General features: G+C 44.4%; 1 protein-coding gene across 3 annotated transcripts in view; it reads left to right on the top strand.

Moving 5' to 3' along the window:
- The window catches only part of usp47 (ubiquitin specific peptidase 47), a 130,623-nt gene that overhangs the window by 58,604 nt on the left and 52,440 nt on the right, over positions 1–19,579 (top strand). For 2 of the 3 annotated variants that reach the window (XM_084337612.1, XM_084337611.1), the window contains exons 4-7: positions 7,993–8,146; positions 9,873–9,969; positions 18,696–18,841; positions 19,368–19,447. In XM_084337612.1, the coding sequence (XP_084193738.1) occupies positions 7,993–8,146; positions 9,873–9,969; positions 18,696–18,841; positions 19,368–19,447 (477 nt within the window). Of the gene's footprint in view, positions 1–7,992; positions 8,147–8,199; positions 8,235–9,872; positions 9,970–18,695; positions 18,842–19,367; positions 19,448–19,579 lie in introns of those variants that run through there. The other variant, XM_084337613.1, reaches the window with a different exon arrangement.

Genomic DNA, 19,579 nt, shown 5'->3' with positions numbered 1-19,579 from the left:
CCCGGCAGCTCACGTTGATGTCTGGATGGTGCTAACTAACTAGCTACCGTACCGGGAGCTCACGTTGATGCCTGGATGGTGCTAACTAACTAGCTACCGTACCGGGAGCTCACGTTGATGCCTGGATGGTGCTAACTAACTAGCTACCGTACCGGGAGCTCATGTTGATGCCTGGATGGTGCTAGCTAACTAGCTACCGTTCCGGGAGCTCACGTTGATGCCTGGATGGTGCTAGCTAACTAGCTACCGTACCAGGAGCTCACGTTGATGCCTGGATGGTGCTAGCTAACTAGCTACCGTACCAGGAGCTCACGTTGATGCCTGGATGGTGCTAACTAACTAGCTACCGTTCCGGGAGCTCACGTTGATGCCTGGATGGTGCTAGCTAACTAGCTACCGTTCCGGGAGCTCACGTTGATGCCTGGATGGTGCTAACTAACTAGCTACCGTTCCGGGAGCTCACGTTGATGCCTGGATGGTGCTAACTAACTAGCTACCGTACCAGGAGCTCACGTTGATGCCTGGATGGTGCTAACTAACTAGCTACCGTACCGGGAGCTCATGTTAATGCCTGGATGGTGCTAGCTAACTAGCTACCATCCCGGGAGCTCAGTTGATACCTACTAACTGGCTACCGTTCTGTGATTTGTTTACTTCGAGGTTGAAGAAAGTGCACTTTTAGGTTGAAAGAACGGGGGCCGGGGGCGGCGTTGTGCAGGTCGCGACTAGGGATGGGTACCTTTCACATTTGAACCGATACCGGTACCGGTACCTGTGAATCGATACCGGTACCCAACGGTACCTTTTTTCGGTACTTTAGTCTCAAGAAATTTAATTTACCTACCTCAGTCGTAAAAGAAAAAAATCCAAACTTCAAATAACTACAATTTCGACAGTTTTCGGCTTGTCATTGCTCCGACTGCTTTGTTGTTGAATCAAGTCAAATCCTAGGTAAGCATATATTGTGCGTGTGAACGTTTTTTTTTCCCGGTTTCTCACTTGATTCGATACTCGGTAGTACCGACGTGTTTCGGTTCGGTACCTCAAAAGTACCGAATTCGGTACCCATCCCTAGTCGCGGCGCGTTTTGCCTTTTGACGCGACACAAATTGATGGATATTTATTGGCTACTGCCATCGGCACATTCGAGCTTATCGGCCGATTGCAGTCAACAAGGCACTTATCGGCCGATACATCGGTGCACCCCTAGAGCTAACTAGGGCTGTCGCGGTAACCGCATCACCGCAATCCCGCGGTGTGCCAAGTCACCCGCGGATGCAGAACAGACAACTGCGTCAACCGTGTAAAAAAATTAAAATAAGGGACGTCATCATTTTTAACTCTGTTAATTTAATGACGAGGCGTACGTTTTCCTGTAGCATGAGCTAACTTCACGTTTCCATACAGTTTACAACTCACAGATGAAATCAGGATTTATTTTCATATCCCGGACTCGAGCCCCCAATGTATACCTTTTCCTGTATTAATCTGAACCGTAATGGAGTACAGGGGAGCGTTCTAACACTCCCGGGCTCAAGTGCCGGTCATGTAACTTGCTCAATGTTATTTGACTATTGAGCTATAGGCTAGCTAACTATAACGTTAGTGTAGTCCCGAGTGTAGCGGGGACGGCGGAGAGGCAGCACTTAGTTTCCCCCAATGATGAACAATGATGACACAAGTTGTGATATTTAACTAGCTATGTATGTGCATTCACATTCACTAACGTTAAATAGTGTTATATTTTTCCCCCCTCCTTTTTAAATTTTTTTCTCCCATCCCAATTTAGCCGTGCCAATTGTTCCCTCCCCTGTATTGAACGTTGCTCGCATATGCCCCCCACTGGCCGGTTGTAGAGAGGATAGAAGCCTTGCATCACATGTCTCCTTCGATACATGTGGAGGCAGCCTGTCACATCTTTTCACCTGCCAGCGCAGACTCTCATTTGACGAGGTGTAACGTATGGGAGGCTCACACTACCCCCGCCATTTTCCGGTCTCTGCTGTGCAGGCATCCCCCAACCGACCTGTAGGAGTCGCTGTCCACAACGTCCAGATTACCACCCATCGACTTCCACCTGCTAACTCTGCCAATTGAGTTAGTATGACGGCCGGCCCAAGCCGGAGGCAACGCCGACAGCCGGAGTCGAACCCGGTGTCTCATGCGTTGGTGATGAGCGCAATGTCCGCTGCGCCACCCAGCCGCCCCCCCCCCCCCAAAATAGTGTTATATTAACGTTAAATGTTCGCTCAAATAACGTTAGTTTTAAGTAAGGAGAAGGGCATATCCCACAACGCATCGCTCTTAAAGGAGCAGGCAACACCCTACTACTTGTATCACATTTCAGAACGTTGAGGGACAAATGGATAGATTATCAAACATGTTTAAAATAGTTTCTGGACTGCTACGACCTTAGAATTTTTCCTAATCATGATTGCGGGTAAACTCGCATGTCTTAATAATAAAAAAATATATACAGGTTAGGGCTGGGCGATTAATCGATTTTTCTATTAATTCGAATTAATGATCTAATTTTGATCAAATTTTTTTATTCACCTTTTTATTTTACAAAAACTGATGTTTGGTGAAAGTTAGATTTGCACTTTATTAATCCCAATAGGGAAATTCATTCTTGTTTGATGATCAAGAGGCACGTTTTATTTGTTTTAAGTGAAGTTTGGTGAAAAAGCAATTATTGCACTATTAATCCAAATAGGGACATTCATCTTTGTTTGATCAAGTAACCTTTAAATATATTATATATTTTTTTAAGTGAAGATTGGTGAAAGTTAGGTCCCAATAGGGAAATTCATCTTGGTTTGATAATTTTTTTGTGTCAAATAAAAACAAAGGTTATTTGAATGATTTCCTAGGCGTTTCTAGTTTTCAAGAGAAAAAAACTATTAAAATCGGAAATCTCGTATCTATGGGCAGTATTAGAAAGGATGGGGTTAGGAAAAGGATTCATTGATATGATTAAAGTACTATACAAAGACCCATCGGCCATGATTACAACAGGTACAATCATCTCCAAAATCTTTCCGGTATCACGCTCAGCCAGACAGGGTTGCCCTCTTAGTCCCGGACTATTCGATCTATCATTAGAGCCTTTAGCACAATATATAAGACAATCCCAATCCATAGAACCAATCGTAATCAAGGGCACACAACATAAAATTTGTTTATATGCGGACGACGTAATATTGTTCATGCAAAACCCCAACACCACATTGCCTCATCTGCTCAAGTTGATTGAGAACTTTGGTGATTTATCGGGATTTAAGATACATTGGCCAAAGTCTGCTTTCCTTCCACTTAACACCCCTGCAAAAAAAGATATAACCCTCCCAGGAGAGATACCTATGGTAAAACATTTTAGATGCTTGGGAGTGGAAATATTCCCCACCATAAGACAAACGGTGAAGCACAATTACACAAAAATCCAAAACAAAATCAAAGACGACCTTGATAGGTGGGCAAAACTTAAAAACTCAGTACAGGCACGGATATCAATAGTTAAGATGGATGTACTACCTAGAATCAACTTCTTCAGTTCAATGCTACCGTTACCCCCTCCAGAGGGTTACTGGAAAAGATTACACTCCTCCACATACAAATTTATTTGGAATAGAATAACAAACCACCACGTATAAAAAGATCCACCGCACAGAGAAATAAAGCAGACGGTGGCATGGCATTTCCAGATTTTTTCCACTATTTTAAGGCGTACACATTAAGACCATTGACAACATGGTTTGACCCCCAAGCATTAGTATCCTGGAGAAAATGAGAAGAAAACATAGTAGCCCTACATAGACTGAAGGACATAGCATACACTAAACTACCAATCAAGCACTGTGAACGGAAGTTTGGCCCCATAATTACCCATGCGATCCGGATATGGTGTGAAACACACAAAAAATATCCTAACCCACAAAAATGGCACAATCATACTCCCTTATTCAATAACAATGCACTCTTAATTGAAAAACGACCTATAAGATTCCCTATATGGGAAGAGCAAGGCATACACTCATTAGGGGATGTTTTTAACAAACAGGGTTTTTGTAGTTATTGAGAAATATGCAAAATATTTAATCTCACCATGTCCACATGGCTTTTTTACATACAGTTACGGCTGTTTGAAGTCTCACGGTGTTCCATTAGACATACCAATTGAACACCACAGATACCACAAATTCTTCTATGAAAGAGAGACATCGAGAGGTTTTGTTTCAGATTTTTATCATCAATTACTAACGTCCTCGTATGAAACCCTCCAACTAGACTCTGTCTGGAGGAGGGATATACCAGACCTGGAAAGTGACTTTGATTGGCAAGGAGCCTGGGCAAATGTCCGACTTACATCAAGGAACCCGGACCATCAACAAATCAATCTTAACTATATTCACAGGACATACTTGACTCCTATCAGACTGAACAGAATGGGTCTTAAACAAGACTCCAAATGCTCCCAATGTACAAACGGGGACGAAGGGACATTTATGCACATGTATTGGGACTGCCCACCAGTTAAGACATTCTGGAAAGATGTGACCCAACAATTATCAAAACTCGTATCTTGGAATATACCTGTACACCCCTCTGTATTACTATTGAATGATGATTTTGAGTTTGCAGTAAATCCACAGCTAAAGAGATTGGTTTTATCGGGTATCACAGTAGCTAAAAAGCTGATCGCATCACGATGGTTTCAACCAGAAAAAATGTGCCGGAAAGTTTGGTTTCTTACATATCTCGATGTGATTTATCAAGAAATATCTACAGCAAGAATTCTGGGTCTCAATGAATCCAAAATGTCAATGTGGTTAGAAGTGGTGGAGAGAATAAAAGCTAGCTTATAATGGTAGTGTCTGGTTAGGAGCGGGGGATAATGGAGGTACTATCCAAAGAGGGGTCCGGGAGGGGGGGGTTCGAGCTGGAGCATATGTGTGTAGGTTTTTAGATAACGGGTATTAGGGGTATATCCTGTATAAGACATTGGTATAAATGGTAATTTCGTTGGATATACACTGTATATTAATGCTTGTGTATCTTATCGTGTGTTGTCATGTTTGTTTATATGTGTATTTAAAAAAAAAAAAAAAATCGGAAATCTGATTTAAAAGAAAATAATCTGAGATTTAATTTGTAGGCCATATAAGGGCCAACTTGACTTAACAAAACAATAAATCTATAAAGCCCTTGAGGAGGCTGATACCGGCTAAAACATATAGTTGACGCGTCTGTTGCTCGTGCTGGGTACTCGTCTGGTGAAAGAATGAATGTCCACAAGGTTCGTTCCAATAATACCCCAAATGGGTTTATTTACCTCATAAATACAAGCACAATTTGCCTGTGATATGAGTAAACGGCAACGCTAATATGAACAAACAAACACTATACACTACAAACAAAACGATAACCAAACAACGTGTAGAGCCATATGAATTTTGCGTTCACGGAATCGCGGAATTAACTGATAAAAATGGAATCAACTGCAAAACGTGGAATATTGCAGAATTTGGCCTAATCTGGACTGAAATTTCGTTTTTGGGTGGAACGTTTGGTGCACACACGACCGGGGAGGCGGGGACTCTACAGCGTGTTACACACAACACAGCCGCGGTGCTCAAGCGTCTGGCTGCTTCAGTGTTAACATTGTCAAGAAGCTAAACAATTCCACAATAAGCCCTCAATTCAGAGCAGAACAGTATCCTAATGACTTTTATGCCTCCGGTGATAAGGTGTTTTGCTAATTCTGTCAACGTTCCGTGGACTGGACCCGCAAAAACACTTGCGACACTATTGTGATTAAATAGCTATAACGTTAGGACATGAATACATGATAGCTTCTAGCTAAATCTAGTGCACCCATCCATTTGTTTAATGCAAACGATTGTCATTATACACTGCCCTTTATAAACTAAATACACTTAAATAGCTATGTAACGTTATAGGACTATAGATGGAAATGATAGCTTCTAGAAGTTCTAGCTAAATCTGGTGCACCCATCCATTTGTTTAATGCAAACGATTGTCATTATACACTGCCCTTTATAATCTAAATAAACTTAAATAGCTATGAAACGTTACAGTACATAGGACTATAGATGGAAATGATAGCTTCTTGCTAAATCTAGTGCACCCATCCATTTGTTTAATGCAAACGATTGTCATTATACACTGCCCTTTATAATCTAAATAAACTTAAATAGCTATGAAACGTTACAGTACATAGGACTATAGATGGAAATGATAGCTTCTTGCTAAATCTAGTGCACTCATCCATTTGTTTAATGCAAACGATTGTCATTATACACTGCCCTTTATAATCTAAATAAACTTAAATAGCTATGAAACGTTACAGTACATAGGACTATAGATGGAAATGATAGCTTCTTGCTAAATCTAGTGCACCCATCCATTTGTTTAATGCAAACGATTGCCATTATACACTGTCCTTTATAAACGAAATAAACTAAACTAAAGGTGCCTAAATTATGCATTACTATATTTCATCACAATATAATAGATATAGCTAGGTTACTGACATTGTCATTGTGATAATGTCAGTAGTAGCTAGCTGTATCTATTGTTTACACTTGAAATATGTATTTTTATTTTGTCACAATATTAATTGAAAAATATTGTGTAAAATTGAACTGTATTTCTGAGTTGCAGCACTTAAAAACATTAAATGGACTGTTATATCTTATTCAATTGTGGACATTTATTCATTCCCACTTATTAGACACTATTTCTGATGGTAAAATGAGCATAAAAAGCAAAATACAGAATTCTGAAATATTAAAACGGAAAAAATGGAATTTGGGAAAAAATAAAATGGAATTTGGAAAATAATAAAACGGATTTCATATGGCTCTAACAACGTGTCGAAGTGACGTGACGACGGCGACGGTCAAAAACTGTTAGGCTCTGCCGGTAACCAAACACACCTGCTGTCATCAGTCCCATTACCCACTAAGTAGCTCACTACTGGTGAGAAATGGGAACTGATGCCATAAACCAATAGCAGGCATGGCTGTCTACAGGCAGAAATCAACACAAATACATAAAAACAAAACAAATGCATAAAATATAACACATGGCACTACAACCATGTAAATTGGCTCTTACAGGTCATATCGCCCAGCCCTAATACAGGTATAAATTATTATATATTTATTTTTTCTTTTTATTTTATAGAAGTGCGGTACCACCGCATCACGCGGTGATCATTAGCCACGCACACAACCGCGGTGAGAAAATGTCATACCGCGACAGCCCTAGAGCTAACACTAGACTTTTTAATGACATCCCCTTATATTTGTGAACACTGGAGTAAAACAGATCTATATATGTATTTACATGGGTTGATACTAGGGATGTCCGATATTATCGGCCTACCGATATTATCGGACGATATTGGCATTAAAATGTGATATTGGAAACTATCGGTATCGGTTTTCAATATATATATATTTTTTATTTAACATTTATTTAACCTTTATTTACCCAGGCAAGCAAGTAAGAACAGATTCTGATTTTATTTATTGTCAAAAGTATGCATAATGTTGTGTTAATTCCACGACAAGAGATATGTAATGTTAATTACCTGAAATTATTCCGTTTTTTGGGGGGGAATCCCTGCATATATCGGTATCGGTTGATATCGGTATCGGAAATTAAGAGTTGGACAATACCGGTATATCGGTATCGGTAAAAAAGCCAATATCGAGCATCCCTAGTTGATACATTTCCAAATAGCGCATTTTCCATCTTTCAGGAATGTATGTAAATATACTTTACATTGACATGGTCACAAAAAAAAACTAAAAAGCAGATTGGGGCTTTAAGCACATCAACATTCAGTACCTTTTGGTTCGTGGACCTCTATGCTAGGATTGGTCACTTTGGTTGACTACAGACTACAGCCATTTCTATTTTTAAACGTGGGTGTTTGCATGTCCCTTTTTTGTCTTTGTGTAGGATGAGTCAGGAGCAGCCGATAGCAGTGGGCTGGACGACAGTTCCCAGGAACGTTTCATCGGGCCCCTGCCGAGAGACAGCACTGCGGGATGCAGCAGTGATTACAGCAGCCCCTCCTACACCTACTCCTCCATCCTCAACAAATCTGAGACAGGTACTGTAGTCCCTGGCCTGGTGTAGTAGAAATTATTACAGCAGTCTCTCCTACACCTACTCCTCCATCCTCAACAAGTCTGAGACAGGTACTGTAGTCCCTGGCCTGGTGTAGTAGAAATTATTACAGCAGTCTCTCCTACACCTACTCCTCCATCCTCAACAAGCATAGCTGTCAACATTGGGATTTGAAAAAACTGGATATTTCGCCCTTCCCCCCCGACCCCGCCCCCTCCCAATGTAGTCTCCTCCCCCTCGTATGTATATATATATATTGTCTGCACTGCGCAGCCGTGGAATCGCGAGGCCATAGATTTAGAATAGATAGAAAGGGCACATTGTGGTGTATCATAATTAATTTGTTGAATACAATAGGATTTTTATAACGTTGACACAAATTAAAGAATATTTACACTAAGTTCTCTTTTACCTCTTATTTAATTCATTCATTAATTTAATTGTAGGCACTGTTTATATTGTACATAGTCCTGTGTGTTGTATATTGTGTCCTATGTTACTTTTGTGTTTATTGTCTCTTTCTATATACACCGTGGGAAGGGGGGCACGTCATTGAATTTTTCTGTATGTCTTGCACAAATTGGAAAATGACAAAGTTGACTTTGACTTTTAACATGTGTCTATAGTGTCGGACACTAATTGTAATGTTGAAAACGGATACAAAGTGAAATTCTACCATGCCTCAATGTATCAACTTTAAACATACACTAAATGTTAATGTTAGAAATGTTAATTTCCATTATTTCCACCATGTGCAACATTGCCTAAGAACAGCAATGTCCATTCTATCAACTCCAAATCTGTGCTATGAGCTCAATTCTCCCGGTGCATGCAGAAGTAGAATTGCTGTCTTGTTTTGGATGAATGAGTAGAAATGAAAAACGGAAATCTTCTTTTATTAAAGTAGTTTTGACATGTGATATAGATAAAGATATTGTTTCATTGTCTATTGATTAACTTTACATTTGCTCTTCATTCATATTACAAAAGTTATACTGGCACGTCTAATACAGCAATGGATTATGGGTAAATGCAACGTTAAAGCAGTGCCAATGTAAGACTGACTTTACATTAAACTAATGACAACAATATAGTATAAAGTAGGGTATTATTTGGACTAAAGAATGGTGTTGTCTCACCCTACTCGCATGTTGAGGGAGAGCACCATACGTTATACACTGAGAAACCACGGCCGAGAGTGAGCTCTCCGGGAACAACCCCACTGTGCCGGTATCACTTCTCTCCCGTTTGTAGGTAGTTGTAGAATGTAACACATTTCACGCTAAACCCCTCCTTTATCCGGTCGCTGTTCTTCTTCTTCTTCGGGTCGCAACAGTCTTCCGGTCTGACTTCCTGTGCTAACGTTCTAATCTACACTGCTGCCACCTGTCGTCACGGAGGGGAATTGCAGCCATTTTGTAAAGATAAAGATAAAAATAAAAAAATTCCGGGAACGGGATGACGGCGGCAAGGAAGGTTGAAAATACGTGACAATCCCGGGAAAAACGGGATGGGTGACAGCTATGTCAACAAGTCTGAGACGGGTACTGTAGGCCCTGGCCTGGTGTAGTAGAAATTATTACAGCAGTCTCTCCTACACCTACTCCTCTTACACCCACTCCTGCATCCTAAACACGTCTGACAGGTACAGTACTGTATGCGCCCTGTCACTGCTATTAACATGACCGTACCTTTCATTCCTCCTGCAGGATACGTGGGTTTGGTTAACCAGGCCATGACCTGTTATTTGAACAGCCTTCTACAAACTCTGTTCATGACCCCCGAGTTCAGAAACGCGCTGTACAAGTAAGTGGTTGTTCCCTTGCAGTCCTCTACTAAGTAGGGATGAATACTTTCCAGAAAATCCCAGTAGTATTTTATAATATTATTTTGTGTGTGTATGTAATGCAATAAAATGCATCAGTTCACAATTTTGGACACTTAGAGCCGTTTCCTGCTCATCGATGATGTTGTAGAAGGGTAGAGTAGAGACTGAAGAGTGACCCTCTTACTTTACATTCGTTTTGTGGCTAACTGGCCAGAGTTTTATCCGGTATGAGTCATTGGTGAGTCGGAAATGGGGTTATGGGTCCAAAGTCTTAACTTAACCCTTGACATTCAACTGGTGTGGAGAGAAATGGATGTAAACTAAAAGTAATGTTAAAATGTACCTACATATCACTATTGTTGTGAAGGATCAGATTAAACCGAATATATATATTTATTTATATATATATATTTAAATAGTATTTGTATATCGTTTGATATCCCCTGTATATTCCTTGTACAATATGCACTGAATATCCCTTTAGTCTACTAAACAGCCCATAATAGTTTCATTCTACCATTGGACGAGAACCTGGCGCCAGCAGCCATACCCCTAGGTTCAAGTTCAATCGTGCCGCCCAACATGCCGAGGCAAGCCCGGTTCCGCGTAGGAATACGTCTGGCGAAATACGAATGGTACTATTTGTTCACAGCGCATATATATATGGCGCAAGTAAAGTAGAACCTTCTTTTTAGTCCAGTTCTTTACCCTCCAACCGAGTAACAGACGCGAAGCCTCACCCACGACGCACGTGTGGTGCAGTAAGGCCTACTTGGCCTCAGAATAGGCATTGAGATATCGTGTGGATTAATAGTTGAATTGTCATAGTTTGGCACTATACCGTCGAGTTGGACGTATTCTATTAGGCTAATAATAGTCTATTTATGTATGGTGCATCGTTCGGTTAGAGTTATAAAGTTATCAGTACCCCCATCGTTCCTGACGTTATCTGGAGTCTTAACCAGGCTGGGCAGACCACTAGTGGTGCTTGCATCCGAGGAGCTCCGGGCCAGGGCGACTGGACCTGTATATTGGATTACTCTACCCGGACGACGGCGAGCCTTCCACGGCTTGGATTATGCTTTGGGTGCTTTGATTATTCCATGGATAACGGCCAACACTGCGGAGTGTTGGAACTACCCCCCGGAGAGGACTCCAGGTGAGACGGCGCTCTACACCAGTGAGGTCGCCTCACGTCTCTCCGTTGTGGACCGGCAGCTACCGTCCACCAGAGGGTCCAGCTGTATTCGTCTGCGGACCGAGGTTCTGTGGGCACCGTGTTCAAGACTTTGAATTCTCCCAAGAAACCGTCGGCCAGATGGGATACCGCCAGCGGCTTCTCTAACCCCCCCCTCCTACTGTCTTACAACCAGCGGGACCCCCCCCCCCCTTTAGTGTATCCAGCTATAATCATTTAAGTACCATCGCTATAGTTTCCTAAATATCCAGGTTGTATACTTACTCCCTGCGTAACCAGAGATTGGACATTCAATGTTGATTTACCTACGAATACTCATTTGCCATACAAGTGCATTTCAAATCATAAGTGTAAACAAGTGAACGTTGTATATACCTTTTGCTATATTAAATATTCGATTTGTACATTTGTGTGGACTTCGTTTCATCAGGTGGGAAAGTGTTCATCATATTTATATCATGTACTGGATGGCCAGAAGTTAAAGTACAAGAGGTAGTGGTTTAATAATACCATACTTAACAATACAGTCAGGGAATTGTACCCCTCAGTTACAATTGGTCCTTCGAGCCGGATGGTAACTAGTGTAATATTAATATAGTGTTATTAATATTGAAATGGCCTATGATGAACACTCCACGAAACGGTCCTCCTAACCTAGAACGCCCGCGGCGCAGACGACAGCCACCTCAGTACTTAGAGGATTACACTGTCAGTCAACTACCTAGCCTTCGACAAACGGTAAACGCGGTAAAAGTAGAAAGTAAAATTATGTCTGACCTTAACGACCAGGTTTCCCCGACCACAGAGGCCCTAGTAGGTTCTAATGTAACTGACCAAGCTCACGGTGGGGACCAGGAGGGAGCTGACATGCCTTTACCCCCCGCCACTACCGAAGAAGTAGTCCCCGACCAGCCCCGGGAGGAAGACAACCCTACAGAGAGAGAACTCTGCACGGAAGAAGAGGAGGAGAGCGCCGAGGAAATAGAGCTCCAGGACTCCCCAACGAGTACACCCAGGAGCGGCTCACCTCCACAACCGCCTTCCCCCAGCGAAGCGGAGAGGATGCTACAACAGGCGTTCCTCGTCAGCCTGACAGCCTCTACCGAACGCGATCGACTCCAAGCACAGACGCTTAGCGAGCGCGAACATTTTACTATTGAAAGAGAACGCCTCCAAGCGCAGCAACGGAGCGAAGAAGAGCGCACACGCCTGGAGATGAGACGCCTTCAGACGGAAATTAATATGGTAAGAGACCGGGCCGCAGCAGAGCGCGCCGCCGCCGAAGCAGAGCGCGCCGCCGCCGCAGCCCAGCGCGCCGCTGACGGTGCCCAAAGAGAAGCAGAGCGCGCCGCCGCCGAAGCCCAGCGCGCCGCTGACTATGCCCAAAGAGAAGCAGAGCGCAACATCGATCTCATCCAGCGCCAAGCCGAGCGCGACAAGTTACGGGCGCGGCTAATGAAGCGGCTGATGATCCCCAGGGCAACACCCTCTCCCTCCGCCAGGGGTTCAAGGAACTCGTCGAGACAACAGTCAAGGGCAGCGTCTCCTAGCCGAGCAAGCGACCCTGAACTTGACCAACAGACCAAGCCTATACCCCCCGCAGACCCCCTTCCCAGACCGGTCCAAGCGAGACCCAGCTACAAGGAAGGAGCGGCATACACTGCGGAGAAGCTAAATCAACGACTACAGGATCTGGAAGACCTGATAGAGGAAGAAGAGGGAGAGGAGGAGAACCAAGCCCGACGACAGCACAGTACTCCACCGGACCAGGAGGTCCAGTACAGCCCAGGCTATACCCCCGCGGCGCTGCGCTACAGACCCCCGACTCTATTCACGGGTGAGCATGACGCACGACCAGCCCCAAGGAACAGCACCTGGACCAGCGGGCCATGGTACCCTGCCGGTACCAGCCCACAGAGAGGCGCAAGAGGAGACTCGCCTAGGAGGCCTCTCCCCCAACGCTCGCCGATGTATCAGCCATCCACGGCGTTATACATTGCCACACCGCCCACCAGACGGAGTGTGTACAGAACACTCGCCAGACAATATGACCCGTTGGGATGTATTCTACCTTACACCACCAGGGCAAAGATGATTGTACGAGCACTATGGGACAAGGACCAGGGCTGGGACGACCCAATACCCGCACACCTTGCCTCGACATGGAGAGAGTGGGAGACGGAACTCCGCTCACTCCCAGGCGTCAATATACGCCGCAGCTACTTCCCATCCACAGTGAGGCCAGAGACATGCAAGATTGATCTACACGTCTTCAGCGACGCCTCCGAAGTAGCCTATGGATCGTTGGCCTACTTGCGTGCCCAAGAGAAGGAAGGAAAGATACACACTGCTTTCATCCTGGCCCGCTCAAGAATAGCCCCACGAAAGCAACAATCTATCCCGCGTCTAGAGCTCTGCGCAGCCCTAGCAGGAGCGCATCTAGCCACGTTAATCCAACGTGAACTCACCATTCCGGTGCACAGAACAATCTTGTGGTCAGATTCCACGACAGTACTCACATGGATCAAGTCTGATTCATGCAGATACAAAGTCTTCATGGGAGTCAGAGTCACCGAGATTCAAGAGTTAACAAGCAGCGAGCTGGCGGTATGTGGACACCAAACACAACCCAGCTGACGTCATCACCCGGGGAATGTCCCTGGATGACCTCACCCGTCGCAACATCTACAGTGACGGACCAGAATTCCTCAAGCTCCCGGAAGGAGAGTGGCCTACGCCCACCCCACGGGAAGCAAGTGACGAGGAGGCTGAGAACAAGAAACCTATGTTCTGTGGACTGAGCACAGTCGCCTCCACAGACCCCAACATAGATGACTGCATTACCCTAGAGAGTGCGCAGCAAAGAACATTCCTGTGGCACCACCCAGAGATTCAGTCCACCACTGACTACGAAGAAGCAGAACTTCTTCTACTACAACGAGCCCAGAGAGACTCGTTCCCCGATGAGCTAGACTGTCTACAGGGAGGAAAGCCCGTCCCATCAGACAGCAGACTGCTCCACCTGGCACCCGAGAGTGACGCCCATAATCTCATCAGAGTGGGTGGTCGCCTGCGGAGAGCCCCCGATCTACCGGATGACATTAAGTACCCGATAGTCTTGAACAGCCGACACAAGGTCACAGAGCTGATCATAAAGAAATACGACAAGGATGTACACCACGCAGGAGCAGAGAGAGTCTTCGCGGAGATCAGACGTCGTTATTGGATACTGCAAGGGAGAGAAGCAGTGCGGCGCTTCCAGCGAACCTGTCTAGACTGCCGAAAGTGGCGCGTGCAGCCCAGCATACCACGGATGGCTGACATACCCCCCTGTCGCCTCCGACTCGGCGACAAGCCATTCCACTCCACAGGCATGGACTGTTTTGGCCCGTTGTATATAAAGAGAGGAAGAGGAACCGAGAAGCGGTGGGGTATTGTATTCAAATGCATGACCACCAGAGCGATACATATCGAGCTCCTTCCGACCATGAGCACAGACTCATTCCTTATGGCCTTCCGAAGATTCACATCACGGAAAGGAAAACCGTCTACATTGTTGTCTGATCACGGGACAAACTTCAAAGGCGGAGAAAGAGAGCTGAGAGAGAGCTTCCAAGCTATGGGCCCAGAACTTAAGACCCACCTCGCTCCATCCCAGATTGACTTCCAGTTTAATCCCCCGAACGCACCCCACTTCGGTGGAACCTGGGAACGAGAAGTACGTTCTATAAAGACAGCCCTGTACGCCGTGCTTGGGGCCCAGACTGTGGCGGAAGAAGTCCTAATGACAGTCCTCACGGAGATCGAGGGAGTATTGAACTCAAAGCCCCTCGGTTACGTCTCCAGTGATGTAGCAGATGTCGACCCAGTCACCCCCAACACACTCTTAATGGCGCGGCTGGACCCCACGCTACCCCAGACAATGTACAGGCCTGAAGAAGCAAACGGCCGAAGAATGTGGAGGTACAGTCAAGTACTAGCTGACAAGTTTTGGAGCAGCTTCCTACTCCACTACCTACCGTCTCTACAGACCCGCCAGAAGTGGGTAAAAGAGAGAGACAATTTGACAGAAGGAACAGTCGTCATGATTATCGACCAGTCACTACCCAGAGCTATGTGGCCGGCTGGCCGCGTAAGCAAAGTGATCACCGGTGCCGATGGCAAGGTCCGAGCAGCTGAAGTACTCGTCCAAGGGCGCACTTACACACGACCCGTGGCGAGGCTAATAGAACTGCCCCGACTCCCAGATACTATCGATGATGACCATGACCCATGACTTTGTGAGTTGACTGACCCTTACAGCGGACCTTGAGTGGTAGACAGTGCGGTTAATCTGTCTCTGTTTAGCTAATTAGGTGGGACTAATTAGGGGGCGGCTGTTGTGAAGGATCAGATTAAACCGAATATATATATTTATTTATATATATTTAAATAGTATTTGTATATCGTTTGATATCCCCTGTATATTCCTTGTACAATATGCACTGAATATCCCTTTAGTCTACTAAACTGCCCATAATAGTTTCATTCTACCATTGGACGAGAACCTGGCGCCAGCAGCCATACCCCTAGGTTCAAGTTCAATCGTGCCGCCCAACATGCCGAGGCAAGCCCGGTTCCGCGTAGGAATACGTCTGGCGAAATACGAATGGTACTATTTGTTCACAGCGCATATATATATGGCGCAAGTAAAGTAGAACCTTCTTTTTAGTCCAGTTCTTTACCCTCCAACCGAGTAACAGACGCGAAGCCTCACCCACGACGCACGTGTGGTGCAGTAAGGCCTACTTGGCCTCAGAATAGGCATTGAGATATCGTGTGGATTAATAGTTGAATTGTCATAGTTTGGCACTATACCGTCGAGTTGGACGTATTCTATTAGGCTAATAATAGTCTATTTATGTATGGTGCATCGTTCGGTTAGAGTTATAAAGTTATCAGTACCCCCATCGTTCCTGACGTTATCTGGAGTATTAACCAGGCTGGGCAGACCACTAGTGGTGCTTGCATCCGAGGAGCTCCGGGCCAGGGCGACTGGACCTGTATATTGGATTACTCTACCCGGACGACGGCGAGCCTTCCACGGCTTGGATTATGCTTTGGGTGCTTTGATTATTCCATGGATAACGGCCAACACTGCGGAGTGTTGGAACTACCCCCCGGAGAGGACTCCAGGTGAGACGGCGCTCTACACCAGTGAGGTCGCCTCACGTCTCTCCGTTGTGGACCGGCAGCTACCGTCCACCAGAGGGTCCAGCTGTATTCGTCTGCGGACCGAGGTTCTGTGGGCACCGTGTTCAAGACTTTGAATTCTCCCAAGAAACCGTCGGCCAGATGGGATACCGCCAGCGGCTTCTCTAACCCCCCCCCCTCCTACTGTCTTACAACCAGCGGGACCCCCCCCCCCCCTTTAGTGTATCCAGCTATAATCATTTAAGTACCATCGCTATAGTTTCCTAAATATCCAGGTTGTATACTTACTCCCTGCGTAACCAGAGATTGGACATTCAATGTTGATTTACCTACGAATACTCATTTGCCATACAAGTGCATTTCAAATCATAAGTGTAAACAAGTGAACGTTGTATATACCTTTTGCTATATTAAATATTCGATTTGTACATTTGTGTGGACTTCGTTTCATCAGGTGGGAAAGTGTTCATCATATTTATATCATGTACTGGATGGCCAGAAGTTAAAGTACAAGAGGTAGTGGTTTAATAATACCATACTTAACAATATAGTCAGGGAATTGTACCCCTCAGTTACAACTATCATTCACTGGTATGTAAATGATCAAATGGTCCATCACCGACTGTCAATCATCTGACTATTGTGTGATCCATCCTTCCGCATACATGTACTTGACTGTAGCCACTACTACAGTAGTATCTGCTACTTCTCTAGGCTATGTTAAATGTCACGGACCAAAAAAAGGATTATGGGCCACATTGCAAAAATTGCATTGCTAATTGCACTCCCAGACACTAAACTTTCCATGAACTCTCAATCGTTTTTCTGCTCTGTGGTCAGGTTCGATACATCCAAGAACTTAGTTGTGTTTTGTTTAGCATAGACTGCTACTTTTGGGGAAATGTAGAGAGAATATTTGAGGAATGTGGAAAGAAAAGTCATATAACCACATCAAATGTCACCCATTGGCTTAGTAGACAATAGGGCTAACATAAGATGCATGCTTTAAACATGATTCATACCTGGGGATACATCATCATAACTACTCCACTCAGCCTGCGTGACTCCAACTCGCAAGGTTACTGCATTCCTGAATTATGCAGGAATGCTGCCACTCATAGTCATCTGTAACGCCAACAACAGCTAACTAACATGAACTTGCTAATGCTAACGCTAATGTTAAAGCAGTTCGCTCTGATAGTGCTGCTGCTAGCCTGATGTTACACTGTTGTTGAGCTCTACCTGTGCTGCGCAGCTCGCTTGTTGTTGTTAGCAAGAATCCCCGGTAATGATTTACTGCAAAAGCTGACTTGCAGACTCGTATTCCCTGTTTTTGTCCCAACTGCGGCAAAGTAGTCCACATACCTGTGCATGTGCACGCTACTACCCAACTACATGCACACTTCCCGGGAATGCACGTGCCACAACTCTGTGCGGACTTGACCCAAATGCTCATAGTACAGTTTAAATTTAAACGGCTTAAATCTGGGGAAATGGACAAATCTGCTTCATCAGTCCCTGCATCAGTCCATGTGCAATTTCAATAACCCATTGAAGAGTCTGCATCCATCCTACTATAAAATGAGCAGATGGACAGAGTTTGCTCATTTTATAGTAGGATGGGTGCAGACGGACGGACAGGGTGGCAGAGGTGGCGAGGCACATAGCTTCAGCACTTTAGCACTGTCAAGTTTATTCCCCCCCCAATAGAACTGATCTTGAGCTATCTCATTATAAAGTTTATATGGGCAGTTATGTTGCTTTGTATGGCGTGTTTAGGCAATAAACTACTGAATAAAGGTAAAGCTTACATTTAATTTGATTTGGCAAACAATGTAGCATAACATATACAGTAGATACATGCAGTAGGCTAATTCATTTTCCATGTATCCGACACAACTCCCGAGATGAAGTGGGAAATATATACAGGTGCAGCTCAATAAATCAGAATATTGTGGAAAAGTTATTTGCACAGTAATTTGTGCAAAAGGAGCCCCAACCAAGTACTGAGTGAACATACATGAACATGAACACGACATTTCTATATTACAATTATAATTTTTGTATTGGTCTTATGTAATATTCAAACTTTCTGAGATACTGAATTTTGGGCTGTAAGCCATAATCATCAAAATTTTAATGAATAAAGACTTGAAATATTTCACTTTTTGTGTAATGAATCTATAATCTGAGAGTTTCGCTTTTTGAATTGAATTACTGAAATAAAATAACTTTTCCACGATATTCTAATTTATTGAGCTGCACCTGTATATGCTCTTTGTAACTTTGCAAATGTTCCAACCTATCCTCCAGCTGGGATTTTGAAGACTCCGAGGAGGATCCGGTCACCAGCATCCCCTACCAGCTGCAGAGGCTGTTTGTGTTGTTGCAGACCAGTAAGAAACGAGCCATCGAGACCACTGATGTGACGCGGAGCTTCGGCTGGGACAGCAGCGAGGGTGAGACCCGTGGAGTTACTCCCGTTTGTAGGAGAGAAACGGAATGATCACATCCTTGCTAGAACCCTTTGAAAGTGGGTCCTGTACCAACTACAGTCGGGTCCTTAAATATTTGGACATCAACACAATTGTCATCATTTTAAAGGGGGGGTGCACATGTAGAAGCTGTTCACCTGATTTGGATGTAAATACCCTCAAATTAAAGCTGAAAGTCTCCACTTAAAGCACATCTTGTTTTATTTCAAGTCCATTGTGGTGGTGGTGTACAGAGCCAAAATTGTGTCAATGTCCCTGTTGTGGCCCTGACTGTGTACCACCAGCACGCTTTTAGTGTAACGCGAAACTCAATAGTGTACACAACACAATGGAAAAACATACTGCTATGTGCCAGTGTGGGTATGGCACAATACACTTAGCTATGCAGTAGAAAAAGTGATATGATTATTACTAGACAAGTTGCCATGTATCCAGTAATGTATGTCCGTCTGTCAGTGTGCCTCTTTGATGTTGGTGTCTGCGTTTCCAGCCTGGCAGCAGCACGATGTCCAGGAGCTGTGCAGGGTCATGTTCGACGCCCTGGAGCAGAAGTGGAAGCACACTGAACAGGTAGGAGAAAGCAACAAGGCCTACTGACGACACTAATCCTGCCAGGCAAGACCAGTTATTTCCCCCCTGAACCAGAACAAAGGGTCTACTGTGAGAACAGAGGAATGGACCAGTAAGCCCTCATGTTAGCTA

The sequence above is a fragment of the Notolepis coatsorum genome (genome assembly GCF_963971535.1).
Source record: "Notolepis coatsorum genome assembly, chromosome: 20".
In the NCBI taxonomy this organism is placed as follows: Eukaryota; Metazoa; Chordata; class Actinopteri; order Aulopiformes; family Paralepididae; genus Notolepis; species Notolepis coatsorum.
Note: the sequence above shows the minus strand (reverse complement) of the source record. Positions and strands in the feature narration are given on the sequence as shown.